General features: G+C 38.9%; 2 protein-coding genes across 5 annotated transcripts in view; one reads left to right on the top strand and one right to left on the bottom strand.

Moving 5' to 3' along the window:
• Positions 1-13,407, bottom strand: part of LOC109047202 (BCL-6 corepressor-like) — a 48,579-nt gene extending 35,172 nt beyond the window's left edge. The window contains exons 1-3 of one of the 3 annotated variants that reach the window (XM_042712377.1): positions 12,240-13,407; positions 3,907-3,986; positions 93-3,098 (exon numbers count right to left, since the gene is read on the bottom strand). In XM_042712377.1, the coding sequence (XP_042568311.1) occupies positions 93-3,098; positions 3,907-3,909 (3,009 nt within the window). In that variant the 5' untranslated portion in view covers positions 3,910-3,986; positions 12,240-13,407. The remainder of the gene's footprint in view (positions 1-92; positions 3,099-3,906; positions 3,987-12,239) is intronic. The other 2 variants (XM_042712376.1, XM_042712378.1) reach the window with 2 other exon arrangements.
• Positions 13,408-17,947: 4,540 nt separating this feature from the next.
• LOC109047221 (renin receptor) lies at positions 17,948-25,128 on the top strand. 2 transcript variants are annotated; one of them, XM_019064921.2, is made up of 9 exons: positions 17,948-18,104; positions 18,952-19,082; positions 19,169-19,297; positions 19,624-19,719; positions 20,355-20,492; positions 20,852-20,905; positions 21,230-21,379; positions 23,558-23,677; positions 24,057-25,128. In XM_019064921.2, the coding sequence occupies exons 1-9, from the start codon at positions 18,053-18,055 to the stop codon at positions 24,249-24,251; spliced, it is 1,065 nt and encodes a 354-aa protein (XP_018920466.1). In that variant the 5' UTR covers positions 17,948-18,052; the 3' UTR covers positions 24,252-25,128. The 2 variants fall into 2 exon arrangements, with proteins under 2 accessions (XP_018920466.1, XP_042568331.1); XM_042712397.1 differs by lacking the exon at positions 24,057-25,128 and adding an exon at positions 23,780-24,017.
• Positions 25,129-25,636: the final 508 nt, after the last annotated feature.

Genomic DNA, 25,636 nt, shown 5'->3' with positions numbered 1-25,636 from the left:
GTCCGAATGCTTCTTAAACTGAATGACATGTTCCATAATTGCACAAACTTCCCTATTCATCCTAACTAACATACAATAATTGCGGAACTCACCTGCAAGGCTCGCTGCTCCCGGCTCAATTTGCTGGAGTCCGCATACAGCTCAGTGGTGACACACTTGATGCGGTCGCCAACATATCCTGAGGTGTTGGCTATTCTCTTGGCCAAGCTGGATCTCTTGCCTTTAGACAACCCATGTCCTTCCTCCTCATCCTCATGGGACTCTGCATCTTCTGGTACATCCTTGCCCATGTCCGCATATTGTCGATTGGCATGGTACCGATCAACTTTGAATTCAGCACCATCAGCTCGAGCCCTTTCACCGGAGGTTCTGGCACAGCGCAGTGTCTGCTCTTCCAACGTGTCAGGTAGTGGGCTATGCTCAGAGGAGCTTTCTTCACTCTGGCTGTGCACAGGAGAGTCAGACTGCTTTAGTGGCCGAGGTGGACTGCATACCTCTGCCCTCCGCTCTGAATCAGTTGGCCAGGATATGACAGGCTGGCCGGAGCGCAAAATCTGCATGAGCTCTGGCTCTTTTCCCTCAGAATTACTGCCACTCTCATTTCCCATCCCTGTCCCACTGCCGACTGGCTTAGCTGGCTCTTTGCTTTTGGCATCAACAGAACTATGTTTGTCTGGCTCTGGACTGCCATCCGTGTCATCTTGGACCAGGTCAATGCAGACAATCTCCTCTTTATTCACTGTGCGAGGCTTGCTCTGAGACTTTGAGCCTAAAACTTCATGCCTTTCTGACTCCCTCTCAGATTTGTAGCCTGGGTCTGTGTCAGTGATGCTTTGGCGTTTGAACGGAGCCTCATCATGATGCCAACGCTTGTCCAGGGGTCTGTGCCTCAGTTCCAGACGCTCAGTGATTTTGTGGTCCAGGGGCAGGTGGGGAGACATTAGTGGATGGACCATTTCTTGTGAGTCATGGTAAGTCAGATATTCACCATGACTGGGTGGGATTCCATATGGGATGCCAGGCTTGGGTGGCAAACGTGCTGAATACAAACTGTTAGTGCCCAGCAGAACTGGATGAGGGTACACTGGCCCTTTTCCTGACAACTGCAAGTGGGAAAGGGAAAGACTCTCAGGTACTGGATATGAGAGATATCTGCTAGAATATGCTAAGCCGTGAGGAAGATAAGTTTCACCCTGAGGCATGTAGAGGTGGCTTGGAGCATGTCCATTCTCTAAATGTGATTGCTGAGGCTTGAAGCCAATTTCAGGGGTTTCAGGTTTTTTGAGTGTCTTTGAGGGCTTTGTAGCTATTGTGGTCTTTTCTGGTGGGGTGGGAACTGACTTTGGCCATTCACCATTTATCTTGGGAGAAGGTGAGACAGATGATGGCCGAGATGCTGTAGTCATGACAGTAGGGGCAGAACTTGGGATTGAGCAATTGTTTTGGTCATCAATTCTGGGACAAGAGGAACTTCTTGATTGTGGCACCACATGTTCAAGATTCTTATTCTTGATGATGCTGGAGCCTTTGTTTTGACTAGACTCAGAGCTGATTGTCTGGGTAGGACTTGGCACCACCCAGGAAGATGGTAAAGTGCTAATTATCTCAGGCCTCTCTGGAGTTTTAGAAGAAGTGCTAACTGTGGAGGATGATGGAGAAAGAGTCTCTTTTAAAAGCTCCCTGTTAGGGGGAAGTCCATAACGGGTGGTGGGGGAATAGCGAAGCTTGGATAAGGCCTCTAATTTTGGGGGGTACCCATTGGTAGGTCCTTCGAAGTCCATGATTTTGGCAGACAGGTCTAAAGGCTTGTCTGCTGGGTCTTTGGTAATCGGCCCCTGTTGAGGTGGTTTCTCAGAAGAGGTCTTAACAGGTGAGCTGCTGCTCTTTCTTTCATTCCCCATACCTCTGTTGGACTCCATGGTTGCCTCTTTGGTTTTAGGCTTCTGGCTAGTAGGCCGAATTGGAGAGCGAAGCTCTTTGGACATGCTGTTAATGTAGACAGTGTGAGCAACCGATGGTGATGATGAAGAGGATGAGGAAGGACTTCTGTACTGAGGCTTTTGGAACTCGGTAGTGCTATCCACAAGAGGTGGGAGAGGAGGTGGAGGTGCTGCAGGTGACTGTGCGGGGCGTGGTGTAGGGCGGGGTGGCTGCATTACAAGGGAAGGACATGAGTTCACTGAGACTATGGAACTGGAGCTGCTGCTAACACCAACGCTGCTACTGCTGCTAACATTACTGCTAGTGCTGCTTGTGTTTTTGTTAGATGGGGTCCGGATGGACTTGCTGTTGCTGGCACTGTTTCCACTGCTGCTGTGCTGCCTATCACTGGGTGACTGGTGGTGGGTCTGGGTCTGCTGATGTATGGTCTGCTGCCCAAATGCTGTGTGCTCATGGTGAATCCTTGGACCAATACTCTGTATCGTTTTGTCCTGGTGGTGCATCATAGGAGACAGTGCAGGGGCAACAGTTCCATTGGGTATCCTGAGAGGAGAAGCAAGGGACGACGATATAGGTGCAGGGGGATAGGGGGGCATGTAAAACAAGCGCTCTGTACCAGCTGCACTGCCTCCTGTTCCTGCACATAGAGACTGGTAGGCCAGATGCTGGGGAAGGTAATGTGGCGGTTGTGACAGGATTGATGCTTTATACATGTTCAAAGCAGTGAATTTGCTGGAGTCTAAGAAAGGGTACATTCCAGCTTCATGGTAGGGATTCATCCAGGGAACCCGCAGATAGCTGCTACCACCATTAAGACTCAGTTCTGGGGGCTTATCTGCTGGTAAGACCCGTCTATCCAACCCTAAAGCATCTGCACCAGACCCAGGCACAACCAGCGGCTTCTGAATCCCAGGAGGGGAACTTTTATAAAGTCCAATGTAACTGTTTGCGGTCTTTCTGCTGTCAAGAGACACATCTGGTTTGTAGAGCAAGTCATGAATCCTGTCACCAACATAGCCCTTTTCTGTTGGCAGGGTCCGGATTCCTGGTGGATAGACCATCCCTCCGTGAATGTGGAGGCTCTCCCGCATAAGGCTGGTCCGATCGATCCCAAGTGCACTGAGAGGGTTCATTCTGCAGGTTGTACTCGCATCCACCTGAGATGAAAAAGCAGAAAGTGTTTTTTAAACAAACAAAGACCAATACAATTCAGACAACAGGCAGACAAGTGAACAAAAGGCCAATACAGATTAACAACAGGTACAATCCATCCAATCTTTATTTAGAGATACCACTCAACTTTCACTAAGTGAGAGAGCATATTTATCACTGAAATAAGAGACTACATGTGGTAAGAACCACAAAAAAATGAATCACAGTAAATGACAGACCTAAGTGGCCATTTTATTTAAACATCACACTTTCTTATTAAAAGGTCAGAGAAAAGCATCTCACTTTCTAATCACAAACTGATTCACACACAGTAATCTGATGATTTTCCCACCACTTTAAAAAAGGTAATAGGAAATTACAAGGACGTCACTACACATTGCACTAGTCAAGGTCAGAACAGGTGAATGCAGAAAACGTTTTTAAATGTCAGCTGCAGCAAGGTTATAGAGCGGGAATCGCAGCAGCTTTGATGTATGTATTCTGGGAAGTCTGGCAGACAGCAAAGATTGGTCTTCCCATCATACCTGAGAGCGAGCTGGGAGTCAAATTATGCCAGTCCTAGCTTGTGCATTCTGAGAGAATGCATCTGTCAACAATAGAGAATTCTAATGCAAGAAAACAGGTGATAATGGTCTTTGCAAGCATGACAGGTTGATATATTTCAATGTGGGAGGGGATAGTTTGAAATCTGTCTCTCTGTGATAAAAGAAATGACACAAAGCTGTTCTCACACATGACTAACTGGAATAGAATATCTGTTTTTGACGTGCATGTATTAAATGAAATGCTTACCATGCTTTGAATGAGGACTCTATTTCTCTGTTAGTTCTCAACAGATTCCCTGGTCTTCACCATCCCATCAGGATAATTTTCTGTTGTAGAAAATAAGAAAAGAAAATCTTATATATAATGCAGCTCTTAAGGCAGAATATTTACCACATTCTATTATTTATTCATATACTCTGTTCAGTTCAGGGTAAACACAATGAACCCCAGTGAAAATGAACCTTGATCACTGAGCGAAGAAATTGGCATACTATCACTAACATGAGCAGAGAGAGGGAAAATGAGAAACGACCTCTTCATGGTGAGGCCTCCACCTCCACATGCCTTAGTCTCGACAAACAATCACCGGGCCATGTGCCTTGTTGTTATCTCAGAGCAAGTGCTCTGATAAGGAATCCCTTTGCGTTCCATGCTCAAACAGAGAAACGCAAAGAGAGGAGTGAGGGGTTCATCATTACAGCGGAGAAAGAAGCAATCAAAATCCGCCCCTCCCTCCAAAATACTGCAGCCCAGCCCCACGGCTTGGCAAGACATTACAGCGGAGCTTTGTTGAGTAGGCGAGCTGCGCCTCTGTTATTGATGGCTCTACAGACCCCAGATTTCAATAACGCAGACCCAGAGCTTATCTAGAGTCATGGCCACAGACTCTGCTATTGAAGGTGTGAGACAGTTTGCCCTCTGTCATCAATCAAACCAACACACACACACACACACACAGATGTGCATGCATCACTTCCATAGCAACCTGCTTTGCACAACAGCTTCAGTGCATAAGTAGAATGTATTAAAACAATTACAATCTATCACTAAAAGCAGTTGCATTTATGCAAAACAGTATAAGATGCATCCCTACTCAAGAAAGGACATGCAGAAGGGTAACCCTCTTGCATTTACAAGCAAAGTTGAATTATTGTTCTATAACTACACCAGCATTAAGCCGCCATTAAACTTAATAGATGTAAATTCTGCCCCTTTTCCGGGCGCTTGTGCCTCCCTTCCCCCATCCTGTCCTGCCCTCAAAGCCTAATCCAACCCTGCCATGGGGAGCGCAGCAGAAACCCACTCGCCTTGGCCATTCAGTCACGTTCTCTGCGCTCTCATTTATCGTCCCCTCTGTGACCCGCTCTTTCATTGCGCCGGCGGGGGCGAGGACATTATGCATTTGAGGGGCGCTTCGGTAAGAGGGGTACTCACCCCCCACGGAGGAATGAAACCTCCGCTCTCAAAGACATCAATCACAAGCCAAGCTCGCCGGGTGCTTTGTCTGCCATTTAATGCAGGTGTGCCAAAACTGAATCGAGCTGCATGCATGGGCTGTTTTAACTTTGTTTCTAATCACCTTGGCGTTCAAACTAAAAAGACTGTACAAAGGTTAAATTTTGCTACATATTTTACATTTAGCCCCCCATTATTAAATGCTTGGAATAGGAACGGAATTGGTTTGTGGGTCGTGTCATGGTGTGCTGCACTGATCAAAAACAAAACAAAAAAAATGCTGTAATTTGCAGCATGTAATGTTCAGCTCACTTCGAAGCTAATAGAGCGTGCAGGTAATGCGCAAAAATATAAGGCAAATAAAAAGTACCTACATGTATCCAAACAAATTAAAATGATGGTATATAGCCTATATATAAAAAAAAAAGAAATTACAAACAAAAAATGTTTAACATTTTTTTAAACATTTTTAAGAAAGAAAGAAATATTTGTATTTGTCATCTGGTATACAAAAATAAAAATGAGGACTAAAACAACAACACTTAGTTAAACAAATTATTTTCAAAGATTTTGCACGACAGCGTGGCACGTATCAGCCAAAGGCACTACCAGGCGTGAAAGCCGTTGCATCTGGTCGGTGTTGTTGATAGAAAAACACGAGATGATGTTATAAAGTGTGCGGAGCATGAAAGAGAGTGTTAAATGTTTATCTCCTGAAGTGTGAGATTCTGCAGTAAAGGCTCAAGTGAAGAGCAAGGAAGGCCGCTGAGATCTCCACCTAGAAGCCCCAGAGGCCCCGCCATCAGCTCTCCAACTGTGGCAGATCGCCAAGCCTATGGTCCGCCGCGCAGACACTCTCTCTTAAAGTGGCAGTAAAATGTTTTATAATATCCATAAGCAGGAGATAAAAACAAAGCCAAATGAAGGGGGAAATACAAGGACAAAACTTCCCAAGACACGAAATGTATAGGCCTACTAAAATGTATCACATGCCTCCGTGACTTGTGAAAAGAAGGTAGCCTATGCAATACAGCCCTTTTGTGAATAAGATATTTTCATTAAAGCACCCCTTTTCAAAAAGAACTGCTTTGCTGTGAAAGGTATAAGCTTATCTTTATTACCTTAAGCCCAAAGCGTCCAATGTCTAACTGAAAATGACCGTTTCATAGGTCTAATTTTATCTCACTCATTTTAAATCTGATTTTTTTTAACTTGCATTTTTGTACCTGTATATTATGTGTGTGTATAGCCTATATCTTTTAGTCAAAGGTTCAGTCAACAGGCATGTTTCGCAACCCTATACAACACAAGACAATTCTTTAGCCTACATTTTCTATGTACTTGTGCTGCGCATTAGCTGGCCCATTATGGAAAAAAATGACAAAACAAAACATTCCGCGAGCAGGGCGCGGATATTTAAGACGCAACGTATACAGAAGTGATTATTTGCCTGCAGACATTCAGCTGTGAGAAGCAATACGAACTGCTGCGAGCCCCACGCGCTGGCAGGGCACACATTCCGCGTGCGGCCCCCGCAGCCATTCCTTTCTCTCGCTCGCCTCCCCGTCTGCCTCGTGCGCTCTGCGCTGCTTTGAAATGGTGGATTGCGTGCGTGCACTCTAGAGACTACAGCGCTGGCTTTCGGTAAAACCTCTCTCTCTCTGTCTTTTCTATTCTTGCTTGTGAATATAAATCGATACGAATTGGGTTCTCTGAGACTTTCAAACTCTGTGGTTGGGACCCGAGAACCCTTATTCGGAAATGGTCCCTCTTTTAAACCCGAGTGAGGTTCGAATCCTTTAAAGGTTCTTGAACTTGCATCCTTGAACTTCCGCCGATGCTGACTGAACCCTGCACTAAAATACTTTAAGGATGAGTATTGCGCTAATATTCAGCGGTACCAGAACATCGTTAACCAAGTTGTCCTTAAGGCTCAAGATATAAAAACATGTAAATATGATCTGCAATTACTTTCTCCCCGAATATTTCAAAAGCACTTAAAGAACCGTTCATTAAGAGTTAAGGACGCAGGCTCATTTCTTACGATTCCCGTACCTAACCCCAACTAAATGTTTTTAGCTCATGCAAAAGATAATGGGATGTACCTCGTTCAGCTTTACTTATTAATATATATTTGTATGTATGTATGAATGAATGAATGAATGAATGAATGAATGAATATATATATATATATATATATATATATAGGCCTATTATAATATTAATATATTTCTGCTGTTAAAGGGATACTCCACCCCAAAATGAAAATTTTGTCATTAATCACTTACCCCCATGTCGTTCCAAACCCATAAAAGCTTTGTTCGTCTTAGGAACACAATTTAAGATATTTTGGATGAAAACAGGGAGGCTTGTGACTGAAAAGGTATGAAAGTCATTGTCAGAATACTCCATCTGCCATCAGATGTGCAATCTGGGTAATATTAAAAAAAAAAAGACATGAAGCTACGGGAACACTTTTTGTAAGCACAGAAAACAAAAATAATGTCTTTATTCAACTATTCCGTTTTCAAAGGTCTCCTCTTACAAAAAGTGTTCCCATCTTCATATAACCCAGATTGCACGTCTGATGGCAGATGGAGTATTCTGATGATGACTTTCATACATCTTAAAAACCCCATCAATAGGGCTGGACAATATATCGAACGATATGATCATGCGCATCTCGTCAGTAAAGCCGGTTCCATGATTAGCGGTAAATCCCCATCACCTGCTTTCAAATGGTGCTGCAGTTAATACACAGAGCCGTAGTTCACTGAGAAGCTACGCTATATCGAGTTCATTATCAATTCATCTTCAATAATGAACTCGATATAGCGTAGCTTCTAAGTGAACTACGGCTCTGTGTATTAACTGCAGCTCCATTTGAAAGCAGGTGATGGGGATTTACCGCTAATCATGGAACCGGCTTTACTGACGAGATGCGCATGGTCATATCGTTCGATATATTGTCCAGCCCTACCTTGACAGTGTTATTTACTTGGCAGTCTATAGGACAGTCACAGGCCTCCCGGTTTTCATCCAAAATATCTTAAATTGTGTTCCGAAGACGAACGAAGCTTTTACGGGTTTGGAACGACATGGGTGTAAGTGATTAATGACTAAATTTAATTTTGGGGTGGAGCTTTTCTTTAATAAAAGAGACCATATGTAATGCAGATAAAATATTGAAACGTCTAATATGGAGAGGTAAATGTGTGGATGAAGCCACAAAGGATTTCATATATCTTTCATTACTTCTGAAGCACTACCTCTTCAGGGTGTGCGGTTCAGTTTTAATTGAGAGCGGTGTTTATCATGTCACCTTATTGGGTGCTGTTAGTCGTATATCTAGTATAACATCCTCCACCATAAAACACTGACTAGTAACTGTTTATTAAAGCACCAGCAGGTTACATATGGTTTACTATGAGAAAAAGACATTCTTGTGGAAGTTGTACTTCTCCTTTTCGGTTCTACCTATAACCTAAAGTGACTGGCATTTATAATCTATTATCTCCAATACATTGTATCTGTATCAAAACTCCCAGGTTTTAACGTGTGAGAAAAAAAAGAAACACAGCTCAAAGAAAAGAAAATGTATCCATGGGTAGGCGTCGTTCCGGGAGCGCGCAGCGATCCGTGCACGCAGGGGCTCCTGCTGCGGCACAAAAGCTCGGTGAAGTGAAGAGAAGAGCTCTCCCATTTCAGCGCCGCCGTCCCGTGGGACCGCTCGGACCGAGAAGAAACTTCAATCAAACCGTGACGTCTCCAGCGGGAGCCAAACTCCGAAATCCGATCCCCGCGCACCTCTCCACCCTCACTAAACGCTGGCGAATAAAACCAAATGGGCTGCCAAGACAAAAGCAAACTCTGGCAATACAATTTAGTAAAGAAACCAATTCTGTGAGGATGTGTGCTCGCTGATACTTCTGTTGATTACAAAATATTTAATATTTAGCCCAAATGTTTTGCAAATTGTTTTTATAGGATATGAATGAATGGATTTGTTTTGATGGGTGTGCATAGGGTCCATTTTTATTGACTACTCTAGATTCATTTCTGAAATGCAAACTAAAACTCTAACTAATAGCAAAATAATACAGAATTTGTTGTTTACGGAAGTTATCAAAGCGCCAAAAAGAGACGAAAACAAAGTGGAAAAAAACCTTTTGTCCCCAAGTAGGCTACTTTACCTTTTTTGTATTTTTCTCTATACACCTTAAGGCCAGAGCACACTTGAAGTACATTTTACACAGACTAAAATATTTCTTCTTTATATAGCGTTGTTAAACACAAAATAACCAGCAAAAAAACATCTAAAATGTTGACCGCATTGGCTGGCCTCTAATGTCCTATCATATGATATCTCCATAACCTCTAATGCAGCCAATCTCTGTTATGTGGCTCATTTTTGTGGTATGATTTCTGCCAACATCAATCACTTGAAAATAATCTGTGAACTATCTTTGTGAACTTCTGTGAACTATTCTGTGGCACGGTTTAACTCAGGCCATGTCTTGTCTGTCTAAATTCCACCCGCGGGTATATGTATAGAGCATTACAACATGGGACAGACATGTCACACTTTCTCTCTTGCAAATCTGACGCTGACATCGGAATATAGGCTGGTCTGTCTCCAGACAGGCTCCGTGGGTGAGGAGACCATGCAGGCGTGAGCTCACACTGAGCTGACGGGCTATAAATAAACAAACCCGGAGAGCTGGGGGTCTCGGCAGGGCGAGTCGGGGGAGTGGACGAAATAAACAGTGGGAAACAACCGGTATTCATGCCAGTTCGTGTACAAACACTGTATAATCTTTAATGGCATCAACAAAAGTCTTAAAAGTCTAAAAAGTGGGGATCATTTAAGACAATAAAAAAAAACTGAACCGCTGTAGGCTACAGAAGCTTCAATTCATTTGTATTGAACAGATTGGAACAAATAATGAACAGATTGTCGGCTTTTATATAACATTAAATCAGTCATTAGTTCCACTCTAAAAAATTATCAATTTATTATTTACTAAAATAAAAATCATAATTTAACACAGAATATATATATATATATATATATATATACACATACATATACACACACTCTGACGAATTAAGGTTACAATTAGAACCAAAAGGGTTTTATGATTTCATATTTTCACATTTAAGGGCAACAAAGAACTTTTCACTGTCTAGTTCTTTAGAAAAATATCTAGGCCTACACGAAATAACCCAAAAAGTAATAGCCTACATTGATATGAGGAACATAAATATAATATTATCAAGCAGTCTTTTAATCAAAGAACCAACGGGCCAACCCAGAAACTTACACAGCCAAATGGGTCTTATTGGGAATCCGTAACAAGAGCTGTTGAGGAACAACTTCAGAACATGGTAAGATTGTGCAGCAATGCGCGTCAGATTGAAATACACTTTTAAAATTGACACTGGATGCCAAAAATCTGCGGTAGTCGTTTAGGCAAGCCTGTGGAAACATGGATGGATCCAGGGCTTTCTTTCCACCAGGATTCATAAGGATATGCTCTAACACGTTTGATTAATGGCGTCCACAGCGCTTTAATTATGCAGAAGAGCAAGTCGCAAGCATTTAGAAACGAGACTCCTGTGAAAAATTAACCCAAGGGTTTGACTACAAAAAGCATGCCAGTAACTAGGGGCCTAAGTTCCAATGTATGTCTATTTTCAATAAACTCCTTACAAATGCTAATTATTCATTTAATAGATTTTATCAAGAGTGACTTAACACTCATTAAGTCTACCGATCTCTTATTACAGGCACAGTGATAAAGGTTCATTATTCAGCCATTTGTGGGATTTTAAACCTTAAAATTTTCGGATACCATCAGTTCTTTGACAACTTGGATACAACCCTGAGGGTTTCCTACTAAGAAAGCATCAGGGTGAGACAACACAGCACTGTCTGTTATTATAGAATGGCATGACAGTCTGCGTGACATAGTGGGTGAAATATTTGAAGTGGAGAAAAATAGCGTCAATATGGATTTTAATCTCCAACCAGCCGCGCCTGTCAAGGACAAAGAGGTTTCTCAAACTTCAAAGCGCTATGAAAGATTATACACATAACTGTCAATGTCTTCACTTTGTAGGAACTGGCCAAGTCATTTCCTCCCGTCCCGAATAACTCTGAGCGCAAGAAGCTCGCGAAGTTGTCTATTAACAAAAGGAGGACTTGCAAGCGTCTCCACAAAGCGGTCATACTGAGGACTAATTCGCTTCTGTGTCTAGCACAAGCTCCATAGGAAACCTTACATTCATTGTATATGAATGCATAGGCTTTTTCTATCCATGATGTTTCCTTTCAGTCCTCTCACAAAGCTCACTTGGAAAAAAAAAGAAAGAAATGGAGGTGACCTCCAAACGTGCATAGCCTACTTGTTTGGAGGTCACACTCACATCCAGTTCTTGTTTTCTATAAGCTTTTTCAGAGACTGAAAGGGATCATTTATTACAGTTTTCACAAGGTTGGCAACCGTCATAGAAAAGGGCGAGGCTTGCGAAATCAATAGCGTTCGCGGTGGCTCCCGATCGGAAAAAGAAAGTCCACGCGCCAACTCAAGCGCGCGCTGCAGTCTCATTACTCAACACGAGAAAAGTAACACACGTGAATTTCACAGAAACCAACAGTTCCACAAATCTACGATGTGATTTCGCTATGAAGACGCACAGTGAAAAAAGGTCAGCCACTAAGGAAAGTCCCTTCGCATGAGAAATGGTCTGTCAGCTCGTGAGGACCGACAGAAACGTTAGATTACTTAGATTTATAAAATTAAAAAGCGATGTCTAATATTCGCACACAAACAACCAACAAGAAACGTCAACAACATCGTCACGATCTCGCCTCCAGTCAGCCAGGAGACAACATAATGAAAACTTATCAACAAACAGTAGTTTCACACAGAAATGTCTAAACACGAGTCTATATGAGGGGATTCGTGCAGTTTAAAATAGCTTTGGCTATCAAAAACAAACCCCTCTTTGCGCACGAAGCTGACCGAACGCATTTGCCTACACTGGACACATTGTAACGGAGCAAACATGAGCAGATAAGGCATGGAAAACATCAATAACAAAGCTTAAAATGTTCTTACCTGAATGTAGCGATGCTTGCTGTTCATCAAGTCGCACTGAAAGTATGGGGTTTCCTCTTTAAATGCGAGTTTTTAAGATATGCAAAGATTCCCGTTAAAAACAAAGAGGATCAGATGCTCCTGTTGAAAGCTGCGTTACTATGTCGCCTATTTATAACTCAGGTCAATCTACTAACCCTACTTTTCTCTGTTTTCAAAGGAAGTCCTTCAGAAGTTCAAAGTATCTCCGCACTTGCCGAATATGAATATCTACTTCTGGAAAAACTGTGAACACTTAGAAGAGATCCATGTAGATCCATGCAGAAGCAGTCGAGCGTAATTCCTTAGACTCAGAAGAGGTTGATGGCTTCGACACGAATCGCGTGAATGCACAGGTGGCGAAAAATCCCCGGGGCTCTGCTTGAACTGAACTCAGTCTGCTATATGACGCCTCGCAGCGCCATGTTGGGCTCGGGCGAGACAACGAGCGATCGAGAGCCACGCCGCGAGAACGGCGGCAGCGTGTTTGCGCGTGTGTGCACGGGCCGGTCCTCACGCGCACATTTACGCACCACTGGCCAACAAAACGGCCTCACGAACTCTCTCTCTCCCTTTAATCTGACGGACTGGTCGCGGAAAATCTTCCGTCTCTTTGTCCCGGTTCCGATACGCGATATCCCTTGCGCGCTGAGTGCTCGCGCGACTCCTGCTTGTGTGTGTGCGTGTCTCTCTGTTAGCGCGTGCAGCGGGCAATGAAAGCTGAGCGCAAGACGCCTGTGTGTCTCTCTCTCTCTCTCTCTCTCTCTCTCTCTTCTCTCTCTCTCTGTCTCTCTCTCTCTCTCTCTTACCCAGAAGGCCAGTCGGGGGAACAACCGCAATTACCATAAACCCAGTCGGCTGCGCTCCCTCTGTACGACTCGATGCGCCCGTGTAGAATTCAGCGAGAGGGGGGTGTTTCGCACAGCGTAAACAAAATTAATCGGCAGTGCCGCTGAGAGGCTTCTGGAAAACCACAAAACGGCATTTTTGGCTTATATCATAAAGCGCGCAGGAGTTGGTTGGCGGATTTATAGGGTGTTTTAAACCTTATAGATGGCTTATTTAGATATAAAAGTGACTATTTTAAGCAGAACAAAATTCTATTTTATATTTTCAACGAAAGCTGGAGCATGCATTTAAATCCAATTTCAACAAAATGCTTTAAACGCCATTAAACCCTTGTTCACCTTTTTGAGCACTTAAAGACGTACCCGAAATAAAATGGCAACACTCCTTCACATTTTTTGTGCTTTTGTTGTCAAAAAGTGAGAATTAAGGTCATATATTAGTTATTGGGATTTTATTAGAAATGCGCTTGCATAAAAAATGTGATAATAAAAAAAGACAGACCACGCTGGGGCCTAGAAATATGTCATCTCAAGTCAAAAGGACAAATTGGACAAATATCATTAACAAGCTTTCTTAAAATAGCCTGTTTAATGAACGTTTTAACAAAAACAAAAACAAATTCTGAGGACGTTTTAAGTGCTAAGAATATTTTTTTCAACCTCGGAACCAAATTGTTCTGAAAATTCAAATAATATGAACTTCAAATAATATGAACATATAATATGAAATAATATTCATCCTATTCAACATGACCTGGCCTAGTGAAATGATTAAGGTCCCACAACCTAAACTTGAATGTGTGGGGAAAAAAAAAAAAAAAAAAAAAAAAAAAAAAATTAAACATCATTTTAAAACATTAACAAACATTAATATGTTAGCTGAGATGACGTGCATTACATTTAAATAAGCACTAATTTAAGTAGTATGTTCGTAAATATGACGATTTGTTTGTGTATGATGTTTGTGGCCGCTCTGCGCGAGAGGCTGTTTTTGTCGCGCACACACACACACACACAAGAGGAGCAGGATAATCGCGCGAGCTGCGTTTGTAACAGGATTGCTCAGGGCTTTGACGGAGGATGTATTGGCCACCGCCTAACGGGCAAACCCTTCCCCCACGCGCAAGCATCATCCCCGGGGGAGGCGACCTGGAGGTCACAGCGCTGGGGAACGCGCTTAAAGAGCTCGGGAGCGTGCTCAGAGTCCTATATTCACAGGCGGACGATTCGTGCTGTAACAAAATTAGAGAACAGAGTTCGTATAAGACGTCTAGTATAAAATATAAGGGGATGCAAGGGTCCTGTAAAAAATACTTTAATCTAATTTATGTATAAGATTATAAAGTAAATGTTACTAACACCATTAAAATGATCATATTCAGTTCTGTTTCTAAAGAGATCCAGAAAAGTTCTATGATGTTGTCTGATATTTTGGTCGGAATTGTGTTTTTGTCAAATAAAAGCAGTAAAAGTCCGGTTTTTGGATGGCAATTTTGAGTTATTTCTTTAGAAAATCTAAATAAAGTAGGCTACGTTGAAAAAGTTATTTACAATCTCAATGATCTGGATCTCTCAAGCAAGTTAGTCTATATAAAATATTGTTATTAATTAATCCAAATAGTATTGACCAGTAGCAAGTAGCCTAAAAGACCCAAATTCAGTCAAAACAGACACTATTTGAAGACTATAAAATGTAGCCTACAGTTCTGAAGAGATAATAAAAGACAACGATAATTTTATCTACTGATAAGAAAGAAAGAGACATTGAGAGCAGCGCTCAAATACGTGAGAATGTATTGAGTTGATGATGTGTTCAGTTTGACATACATATTTAAACAGCGAATCCCCTAAAATAAACTGGCCAGGGTCTTATAGGATATTAGAATTCTTCAGCTGAAACAAACGCTCCCGATTCATTGAAATCTAAATAAATAAGAGGCGAGTTTGGTGGGCTTTTGTGTTGTTTAATCTGATCTCTTCAAGGCCGCCCCTACCTTCCCCCATGAAGCCTTCATTTATACATGCATGGGGTCTCTCTCCCCCCCGTCCCACCCTCTACAGCTCTCCATTGTGTTCAGTGCCCGAGGCGCTGTGCTTGGCGTTCTCTCGCGGAATAAAGAGACAGAGGAAGGGACAGAGACGAGCGAGTGTTCATCAGCGCCGGGGTTAATGTCCGCTCATCGAGGCAATACTGTCACTCGCAGACCTGATCTGTCCTTCAAACCCTTCAGACCAGCAGAGAACCGTCTGAATTGTTCCAGATCTATCTATCTATCTATCTATCTATCTATCTATCTATCTATCTATCTATCTATGTTCTATTGCTCTATATCATTCTCGTTCTGTAAATAAATAGTTAAAAAATAAAAAGCTTTACATTGCTTTGCTATTCAGAATACATTAAAATAAAATAAAAACTCAATTAAAAATGAAACATACAATAATTACTAGAAAAATAAAAACGAATCTCATTAAAAGGGCGAAATGGTTGAAAACAGAAGTGTTTGAATGAATGAATTATTAATTATAATAATAATAATAAATACATGAAAAGATCTATCTCTCTCTCTCTCTCTCTCTCTCTCTCTCTCTATATATATAATATAGATATATATATAATATATATATATATCTCTATCTATCTCTCTATATATATATATATATATATTTTTTTTTTTTTTTTTTTTTTTTTTTTTGCAAAGACACAATTAATTTAAAAAAAAGGGCTGAAATTGTTAAAAGCAGAAATTTTGCCTTACATAGCTTGGTACAATGTTTTATTATTATAACTTCAAAATAAATAAATAAATAAATAAATAAATAAATACATTTCTGCTTATATAATATTAATAATACTAATAAAAAATAAAAAAAACTAACTAAAAGGCCACTATTGTCAAAAACAGATGTGCCTAGCTTGGTACGATATTTTATTATTGTAACTTTAAAAAAAAAATATTCAAGTAGCCTACATTTAGCTTATTTTTTTTTTTTTTACAAAAAAAGAGGCTACTATAATAATAATAATAATATTTTAATATCACATATTTATCGAGAGATATGTTTAGGTCACATGGAGTAACCCTAAAAAATATTCAACATATATTTATGAATCATAGATATGCCCTGTCAGTGTGTGTCGGCAGTGTCCCGTCGGGTGGGCGATCGCTGGGTCAGTCTAATTGTCGGCTATTGAATTTCCTAATGGAATGTGAAAATCAGAGGAGGCGTGTCGCGGGGTCGCGCTCAGCAGTCAGAGCTGCGGCGCGCTCCAGTCCCGCTTCTCAGGGCGAGAACGCGCCTCAAACAAGACACTGTGCAGGACAAGATCTCCTCCGCGGGTAAGACACGGGAAACGAACTGCTTTTGAAGCGATCGTGTTAAATGGATTATGTTTTGGGTGATTTTCCGAGTTGGTTATTGACTGAAAGAGCAAAGCTGTTTTCTGAACATAGCCAGTTAATTGCAGTAGGCTATAGGCTATCATATAACATGCGAATTATCATTTTGCTAATGCTTTTACAATTATGTGTTTATAAGTATATATTTATGCATGCAGCTTTTATTTTTCATTGATGGAAATAGCATATGCACCATATGCACTCCAAATATTAATGTTAATTTCAATGCTTTTGATGTAGCCTAAATAAAAATAAAAAGTTGTGCATCAACTCTTCACGGCCTACTTTTGAAAAGAAGAATGCCATAATTTTACCATATGCAGCTGTACCCTGTATTTAATTACCAAACACATTCTCAGTGTCTGATTCATCATTAGTAGAATCTGATGATCAGCCTGCAGCCCACCAAGAAGATATCTATATATAAATAACTATCATGCATGCATGCAGCCTCTTCCCTTAGATTACAACCCAGACTTTATTTCAAGTGCATTAGTTTTTGACTTATTGATTTATTTTAAAATATCAAGAGTCATATAAGGCTTCTCGGCCGAACATATGGTGAAGGTCTGCCTTAGGAGACAGTGAAAATCATCTCACAGGGGCTGGGAAATGATCTCTGGCTCGTGGGGCTCGAAACCAGCGCTCAGTGACGGAGCAAGAGCTCCTCCAAGAGGATAACAATGATATTACAAGAAAACCAGCAAGGTTGAAGAGGACGATACGGGTTTGGAAAAGCAAGATCAAGTTCCTCATTTTGTATTCAAATAATAAAAACAAGAAATAGATTATATGATCTACAAATTGCTATAGTTTAACTGAAGTAATGTTTTTATTATGATTATTATTACTAATTATTATTATTCTGGCTTTTTGAGTTGCAGCAGTAGATGGAATCAAATCAAAGTGTATTTATCAATAGCTATAATTATAGGTAGGCTATTATTTAAGTATTTCATTAGAAGACAGACCTTATAGTCAGGTTAGACATAGTGAATTTAACCAGGGACGTTACAATGTAACGCACAATTGTGTTTATCGACAGTACAATCCATTCAAAAAAGGCTACTTCTATCCCTCACAGCCTCGTTTTCATTCCTGTCAGTAAAACATGTAAATCATAAAACTTAGGCTATAAAAAGGTTATCAAATCAAATTTAAAATTAGGAGAAAGGTCACCAACCTACAGATGAACACGCTCATGCGCTGCATGTTTTATTCATACTCGACGCTGGAGGGCGCTCTCGTACAGAAAGTCCGCAATTTATATACAGTATAATTACCCAATGATATAATTGGGGATCAAATATCTTATGGCTCCACGTGAATTTTATTCGGTGGCAAAGGGGCCAAAATGCCTCTTTTTTTGTTGACGTTGAAGGTTGCAGACCCTAGCTAGATTAATTAAATGAGTTTAAAAGTCCCGCAGTGAACGCCGAAGCGCTACAGGAACAGCAGCAACGTCATGACGCACGACGTCACGCGGGCGCGGGTCATGTGACCCGTATTGCGAGGAAGTGGAGTCCATCAGAAAAATCCTCCCGAGATGAATCGAGCAATTATTAACACGGCGTTTGCGCTTTTAGCCCTTTTATCAGGTACATTGACGTTATACTTTATCTTTTAGATCTACGTGGTTTTTACGGTGTGTTTTTAGCGATCTTTTAATGAGATAATGTCGACTGTAGTAAGGTGCCGTAATCCGCAGTCATGCAAATCGATCCAGTATCTCTCGTTTATACAATTAAATTAATTTAATCCAAAATAATTTATGTGCATTTGCTACGATATTGTGTTAATGTTGCTTTATGCTGTTAAATAAAAATGGGTTTGCTACTAAATGTTGATAGTGAATGAGGAAGCCCGAGCAGGTCACGTGACAGTCATGTTCATATAACAAATCCTGCAGTGTTGATTAATATCATGGTTATGATACTATTATTGTGGTTTTTAAACCGATCATTGTGTTAGGAAATGAGGTTTCAATCTTTTAGATGTTTGATTATGATGATTAAGTGTCATTATTCTCGTGCAACCTGAAATTTGAAAGACATTTATGTAGAAATACCCAATTTATACTGTGGAAAAATCAATATTATAATTATGTAATTTTATTTTTGTCACGTCACATTATATTTCTTCTTTTCTGCTCACTATAGGAAGTACTGATGCATTTATTTATTTATATATTTGTATCATTATATAATTATTTTAGTCTTATTTATATTAAGTTAGTTAGTAAAATCATATTTTTATTATTTATGCTTTCCACACAAATCAAAACATCTTAATTTCATTTTTTTTTTCTGTAGACTTTTCCACACACCTCAAAATATCTGTATGGCATTGCATTAGACTTTAAAATGTCAAAAAAAGTGTGATTTATTGTAAAGAAAGATTGTGACAATTTTTATCAGCATTGCTTCCGGTTTTATTTTTCATCAGGTGTTTTGGGTGACAGTTTGACTGTTTTGCGCAGCCCGCAGTACGTCACCTTCCGGGATGGACAGTGGCCCATATCAGGAGAAAAGATCCCTGATCTAGTCGCCCTGACCATGGGCTTCTCCATCCATGAGGTATAACATCTGTTTAATCCTGTAAAGGCACATCTGATCATGTCTTCACGTAAACTCTGTATTAAGCTTCTGGTATTTATTTGTAGGATCTTGACTGGCCAGGTCTGGCTGCCGGTTCGCTGTTCCAACGCCCGCGTGCAAACGCTCTGATCGTCGTGCGTGGCTTGGACAGTCTCGACTTTCCGAAAAACATTTCCTCTTACCCTCTTGAAAATGTGAGTAATGCATTCTCACGCGCATGAGTTATTTTAGGTTCTGTGGTGCATGAATGCAAAAGAAGGGTTTGTCTCGCACTTTCTTGCTTTTATGTCTTTGATTCAACGTGTAGTTGTCAGTTTGACCTTTAAATGAATGAGTGAAGTTAAATACCTCAGACCCTGAAAACAGAAAAGAAAATGTTCAACAGCTCATTTTTATGTTCTAGAAAATGAGGATGTTTTAGGATTGATTAACCATGGAGATTCCCTGCAAGACTTCCCTTATTTTGTATCATGAGACTGATGGCACCTTTTTGTTCATCTCTGTGTCTGTCTGGTTTCAGCCGGTTCCATTCACCCTGGACAGTGTGGCAAACACGGTGCACACTCTGTTTGCTGATAGCACGCCTGTGGTCTTGCAGCTTGCCCCAAGTGAGGAGGTGTGACCTCCTCGAATTTCTTGACTCAAACACTAACCACATGCAAGTGCTCTGCAGATAAAGATGTACATGAGAAACGCTTAAAATCTGATGCAGTAAAATGCAAAGTTACCTTGAGATCTACCGTTCTAAGGAAAAATGTGTGTTTTTTTTGGTCAAATGTTAAATTAAAGGCTTGTAGTTACTATATATATAATTATATATATATATATATATATTTTTTTATATTATTTATTTTATATATATATATATATATATATATAATATTATTTATTTTATATATATATATATATATATATATATATATTTATTTATTTATTATTTATATATATATATATATATATAATTCTTGACTAATATATATATATATATATATATATATTTATTAGTAGTATTATAAGAAACTGATTCGCCTAATTGTGTCTTGACTATTATTCTTTATCTTTTTATTTGTTTTATGCCTCTTCTTAATCCGTCTTATGTGCTGATATGGCACTAATAATAAAAAAGAGCTACTGTCATGTCTAAAGTGTTAATTATGTTAATCAAAAATACTTAAAAAAAATTAAATAATAATGAAATTATATGTTGTTTGTGGTTTGTAAATACTGAAATGTCTTGATTGTGCGTTTCAGAGGCTGTATATGATGGGAATGGCCAACACAGTGTTTGAGGACCTGCCTGTGACCCTGCAACAGATCCGTGGACGTCTGTCCCAGGACGGATCCGTCCTCACGTCCCTTCCTCTCGTCTCTCTTAGTCGTAATAACGAGGTGAAGACATGGTCTCTTAACACTTGTGGTTATAATAGCTAATAACACAAATTAGTGGTTTAGTGAACCACAAAACTGAGGTTGACTTTGTCCATAAATGTCAAATAAGTCATTAAAATATCTGTTATTTATGTGTTAGTTTATACAGTATTCACAAACTTTATACAGACATGCTTTTTTTCGGTCATGGTAGGAAGTGGCTTCTACCTTGCCGAAATAATCTACATGTGAAAGTAGTTGTTACAAATAGAAACCATCGTTCAGTAGATGCTTGTTGGTTTTTGTTTCCCCTCCTAAACTAGACGCTGGTCAAAATCTACTGGTTTTAATGTGTTTATGTGGTGTTCTGTGTGTTTCAGGCTGATCTTCTGTTCCTCTCTGAGGTTCAGGTGCTGTACGACATCTCCGCTCTGGTGAGTTTCTCTGTCTGCTCCGAGCCGATAGATGCACTTTATGACAGTTTGTTCCATAATATAAATCAGCCGTGCAAGATTTTGTGTGTTCATTTTTGTTTTTTTAGTAAAAAATATTTTTTTTAATCTAGCCTCAATGTTTGCATCTGCTTGTTTGTCTCATGCAGTTCATAAATATCTACAATATAATAATCAAATTAGTTTTTTATTCTTAATTTTCTTTTGATGTTGGTTAAAAGAAAGCTAAATCAAATCTCTGTAATCAGATTAAATTACTGTGGCAAGCAATGTTCGATTGTGTGATGTTAAAGTATTTTGTTACAGTTGCAGAAACACAAGCATCTGGCTAAAGACCCGGCTCCTGACCTGTACTCTCTAGAGCTCGCGGGGTTGGAGGAGATCGTCCGCCGCTACGGCACAGACTCCCCTCAGTTCACCGACGCTACCAGAATCCTGACGTCTGCTCTGCAGAAGGTAACGAGCCTGTGTCTGTGCTGTAGATAGTGTTCATTTTAGCAGCTATTTTTAATTTAGTCTTAGTCCTATGTCAAATGTAACTTTTAGCTTTTAGAATATTTAGTCAGTTTGTCCTGTTTCAGTCAAATTTAAGTTGACTAAATGTCTGAGAAGTTTTAGTCAGTGGAAACTTGCACATTTTTGTCTTACTGTATAATGGTTAAAATGATGAAACAATATATTATTTTGCTAAATTTTAATTGCAGTGATTCTTGTCATTTGGGAAATGTATTTTTACGTTTCATCAGAAGTTGCTCTTTCACCAATAAGCACAAATCAATAGAATATCGACTCGTATGCTTGGTTTATTCTACCTCATCTAACGTTAGTGTACAGATTTATAACCAGATATCAATTAGAGGCTAAATAAACACCAAAAACTTCAGATATACACTCACCCTGTCTAGTAAAAAACAAAGACATTTTGTAGCTGGAACTAAATGGAGAAATGTATATGAAAATGAATATACATTGTAATGAATAATGAAAATAATGTCTACGTTATGAAAACTGGCGTAACAAAAATCTACTCTCAAATAATATAACAGAGAAACTCCTAATAGTAATTCCAAATTGCATTAATGTAATTCCAAATTGCATTATTTATTTATTTTTTATTTATTTATTTGTTCTGCACAGATATCACATGGATACAGTACAAGGAGGGGAACGAAACCCAGTTGGGTTTATACAGAGTTCCACTCCACTTACATGAACAAACAAAAAGGCACGCAGACAAATAAGTTGACTACTAAAAAAGAGAGGGGAAAAACATATTTTTCAGAAGCATGATTATCCTAATGAAAGTAACTTAAAGTTACAGATGTTTAAGGGAAATAGTAAAGGAGAATCAAAAGTAAAGAGTAGCATATAAGAGTCAGCAAAACTATAGTATACTACAGAGTACTATAACAAAAGCTGTCATTGTAAAATCAAAAAATCTTTCAACTGTTTTTTAAAGACAAGCCATGCGTACATTAATGTTTCTCTTTTAAAACAACAGCAAAAAGACTTATTGCAGTACAGAGGTTGCGTAAGTAATGTTACTATTCGCAATACATGCGTATCTGTTTAACAGAAAACTCTTGCGTAATAGAGCACAGAAGTCTGAAATGTTTTGGCTCCACTTTTTGGCTCCCCTTTTTTTTTTTTTTCAACAAAAATAAAGTTTTAGTTCTTTTTAACTACATTTTAGTCTCGTCTTTTTCGCCAGCGATATTGCATGTTCATTTAGTCTCCTTTATCAATTAATGACCTTATTAGCTTTACATCGTCGTCTCGTTTTCGTCGGGGGAAAAAACATTTTTCGTCATAGTTTTCGTTAATGAAATTAACACTAGCTGTAGAGTTATTATAGTTTGCTAAAACATGAAATTTCCGTTACTTTTAATAAAATAAATGTTTATTGAAATAAAATCAAATATACAAAAATAAAAACACATTTTCTTCATCTAGTTTCCAAGGCAACAATTTTCATTATCACAATAAATATTACAATAATTACAGAATTTATTTCTAAAACCTATTCGCAAGCAAATGATATTTAACAATTTTACATAGATGTCATGTCAAAGTTGCTAAAATGTTCTATTAGAAATAAGTAGATTTTTCTGTGATTGTGACTTAAATATTTCCAAAATAAAAAGGGAAGAAAAACCTTTATTTTTTTTAAAAGAAATAAAGCCATAGGACTTTTTTTTTTTTTTTTTTTTTTTTTTTTGCATTGAGACACTTTTAGCCAAAAAAGAGGAAATATGCTTTGTTGTTTGCTTTATTTTCCTTTTGTGTTTAAACTCAAAATTGGCACTTTTACTGGGTAAAATTGTTAAAATACAAAGAATAAAAATAAATTAAGCCAAAAACATTTAAGAACTTGACATTAAAACATATCTTCATTTATCTCATTTGTCTTTGACTAGTCATGAACTTAAAATCATTGTTTCATTAAATTTCATTATTTATTCATTAGTTTCATTTATTACAATGTATATTCATTTTCATATACATTTCTCTATTTAGTTCCAGCTACAAAATGTCTTTGTTTTTTACACTAATAATACTTAATAATAATATATAAATAGTACCGCTGTTATTAGTACTGTTATACTAAAATCTGTTTGTTTGTGCATGTATGAATTCGCAGACGATGTCGCCAATGTCTATTCAAACAACGCGGTTGTAGAAGTCGTGACTGTGAAGACGTTTGAAGCCCCTCTGACCAGGAAGTCACGCTCCATCCTCGAGTCCAAGCAGATCGTAAGTTGATTGAAATAAGCTTTTCTATACTCAAACATTTCTATAAAGAAAAACTTAATGTTGGGTCAGGTCCACATTTCCAGTGTTGTTCTTATTTGTCAGGGTACAAGAAGAAAGAATCGATTCAAGACCACTTCTGTAAGACGTGTAACGTTATTAGTGTAGCCAGTAGTAGTTGGTTAGCAAGCTCTAGTATGCGTTTTAATCATTTTTAGAAATGGTAGCGTATGGTTTTATCTTAGCGACCCTCACCTTTGCAACCCTTAACCTGTTTTTTTGTTCCAAAACAAAAAGATGGTTACGGTACAGTAGAAACCCCCTTCGCTGACCTACTTTTGAATGCTGACCTACATGTAACTCTAGCGTGTGGTTGTTTCAGAGTAACACAGGCAACCCTTACAACCTGGCCTACAAGTACGACTATGATTACGCTGTGGTCTTTAACATTGTCCTGTGGCTGATGATCGTGCTAGCTTTATCCGTCATCGTGGTCTCGTACAACCTCTGGAACATGGATCCCGGATATGACAGCATCATCTACAGGATGACCAATCAGAAGATCCGAATGGACTGATGTCATCCGCCGCATCCCATTCCATTTTGTGTTTTGCATTTGAATGTGTTTTATTTTTGATGTGCGCACCACAGTATTTCTTGTATAAATGCTTCGTCTTTATGACGCAATCAAACACAGATATAAAGATTATTTATTGATGCCTGTTGATTGATGGAGAAATAAAATTGCGTGTGAAGTTTCATAATCGTTGTATCTTGTGAATCTGATGTTAGAATGTAAAGAATTGAAATCTAACTCTATTTATTGTTTGTTGTTCGCTTCATTGTGCTGTTTTCCTTCCGAATACTGGATATGGTGGAATCGCTCCATTGACATGTACATTTGTTTAATTTAATAAACGTCGTTTTCATTGAATATAACTATAGAAAATGTTTAGTGTGACTGTTTGTTGTGTTCAAGGCCGTAACCATTTCTTGAGCATTGAACATTTTTAGTAAAGTATAGAAATAGATAGGTCAAGGAAATGCTAAATTTGCGAATAATATTTTAAAGTATGCACACATTCACTCATTTGTATGCCTAATTTTGCGAAAACGCAAAAACGTTCTTGTCTGGTCACACTCAGTTTCAGGAATAACATGAATCATGTAAATTATACCAAAATGGCCATATTTGGAGGTGAAAAGTTAAGTAATTTGCATAACAGTATATTACCGCCTACTTTGATTTGACTCATATCAATCATTTTGACACTGATGACAGTGTAACTCTTAAATGCTTTTAAAAGTTATCGCGATACAGATCTGTCATCCTAACAGACTTGTTTCCCTCGATGTCTGTGGTGGTTACGGCCCTGGTTGTGTATAGATGTTGTACAAAAAACGTACAAGTGTAAGTGTAACCCAAATAAAAAAACTCCATCCTTCTCTTAAAATGTGTTTGAGTCAAGTGTATATTACAACACTTTACTGAGAAAAACACTGTACGGAAAGTTTAAAACACTTCTGATGTTTTTCCTGAAACATTGCAGCAATCTTGAACCCTTGCCCTTTTAACTAGATTTTAATCTTAATGCATGTAGACATTTCACTGTTGTTCTTCAGAAACAGGAAGTGGTGCTTTTACCAATCTGTGCATGATACAAACGTGGTATTATATCATATGTCATGATAAATGTTTTTGCACTTTGATTCAAGAACTAAATCATCTTAAACCAACATGGTTAACCACATAAAATAAAAAAAGTTTATCATTTAGCAACTCTGTTTCACAAAAACTTAATTTACTTTACAATAAACTAGTTATACTTGTTAACATATATAATATACTGATACTGTTGATTTTAATTCATGCATGAATTTTAAATTTGATGGTAATTTGAAATGTTAAAAATATTACACCATTCAGAAGCATTTAATCTGCATTATATGATCTGTAAAAAA

The sequence above is a fragment of the Cyprinus carpio genome, chromosome A22, assembly GCF_018340385.1.
Source record: "Cyprinus carpio isolate SPL01 chromosome A22, ASM1834038v1, whole genome shotgun sequence".
Lineage (NCBI taxonomy): Eukaryota > Metazoa > Chordata > Actinopteri > Cypriniformes > Cyprinidae > Cyprinus > Cyprinus carpio.
The sequence above is the reverse complement of the archived record's forward strand: the minus strand, read 5'-3'. Positions and strand labels throughout refer to the sequence as shown.

Coding starts and splice junctions, on each gene's coding strand:
- LOC109047221 (XM_019064921.2), top strand. CDS start 18,053: ATGAATCGAGCAATTATTAACACGGCGTTTGCGCTTTTAGCCCTTTTA. Junction 19,298..19,623: donor CCTCTTACCCTCTTGAAAAT/GTGAGTAATGCA, acceptor GTCTGGTTTCAG/CCGGTTCCATTCACCCTGGA. Junction 20,493..20,851: donor CTCTTAGTCGTAATAACGAG/GTGAAGACATGG, acceptor TGTGTGTTTCAG/GCTGATCTTCTGTTCCTCTC.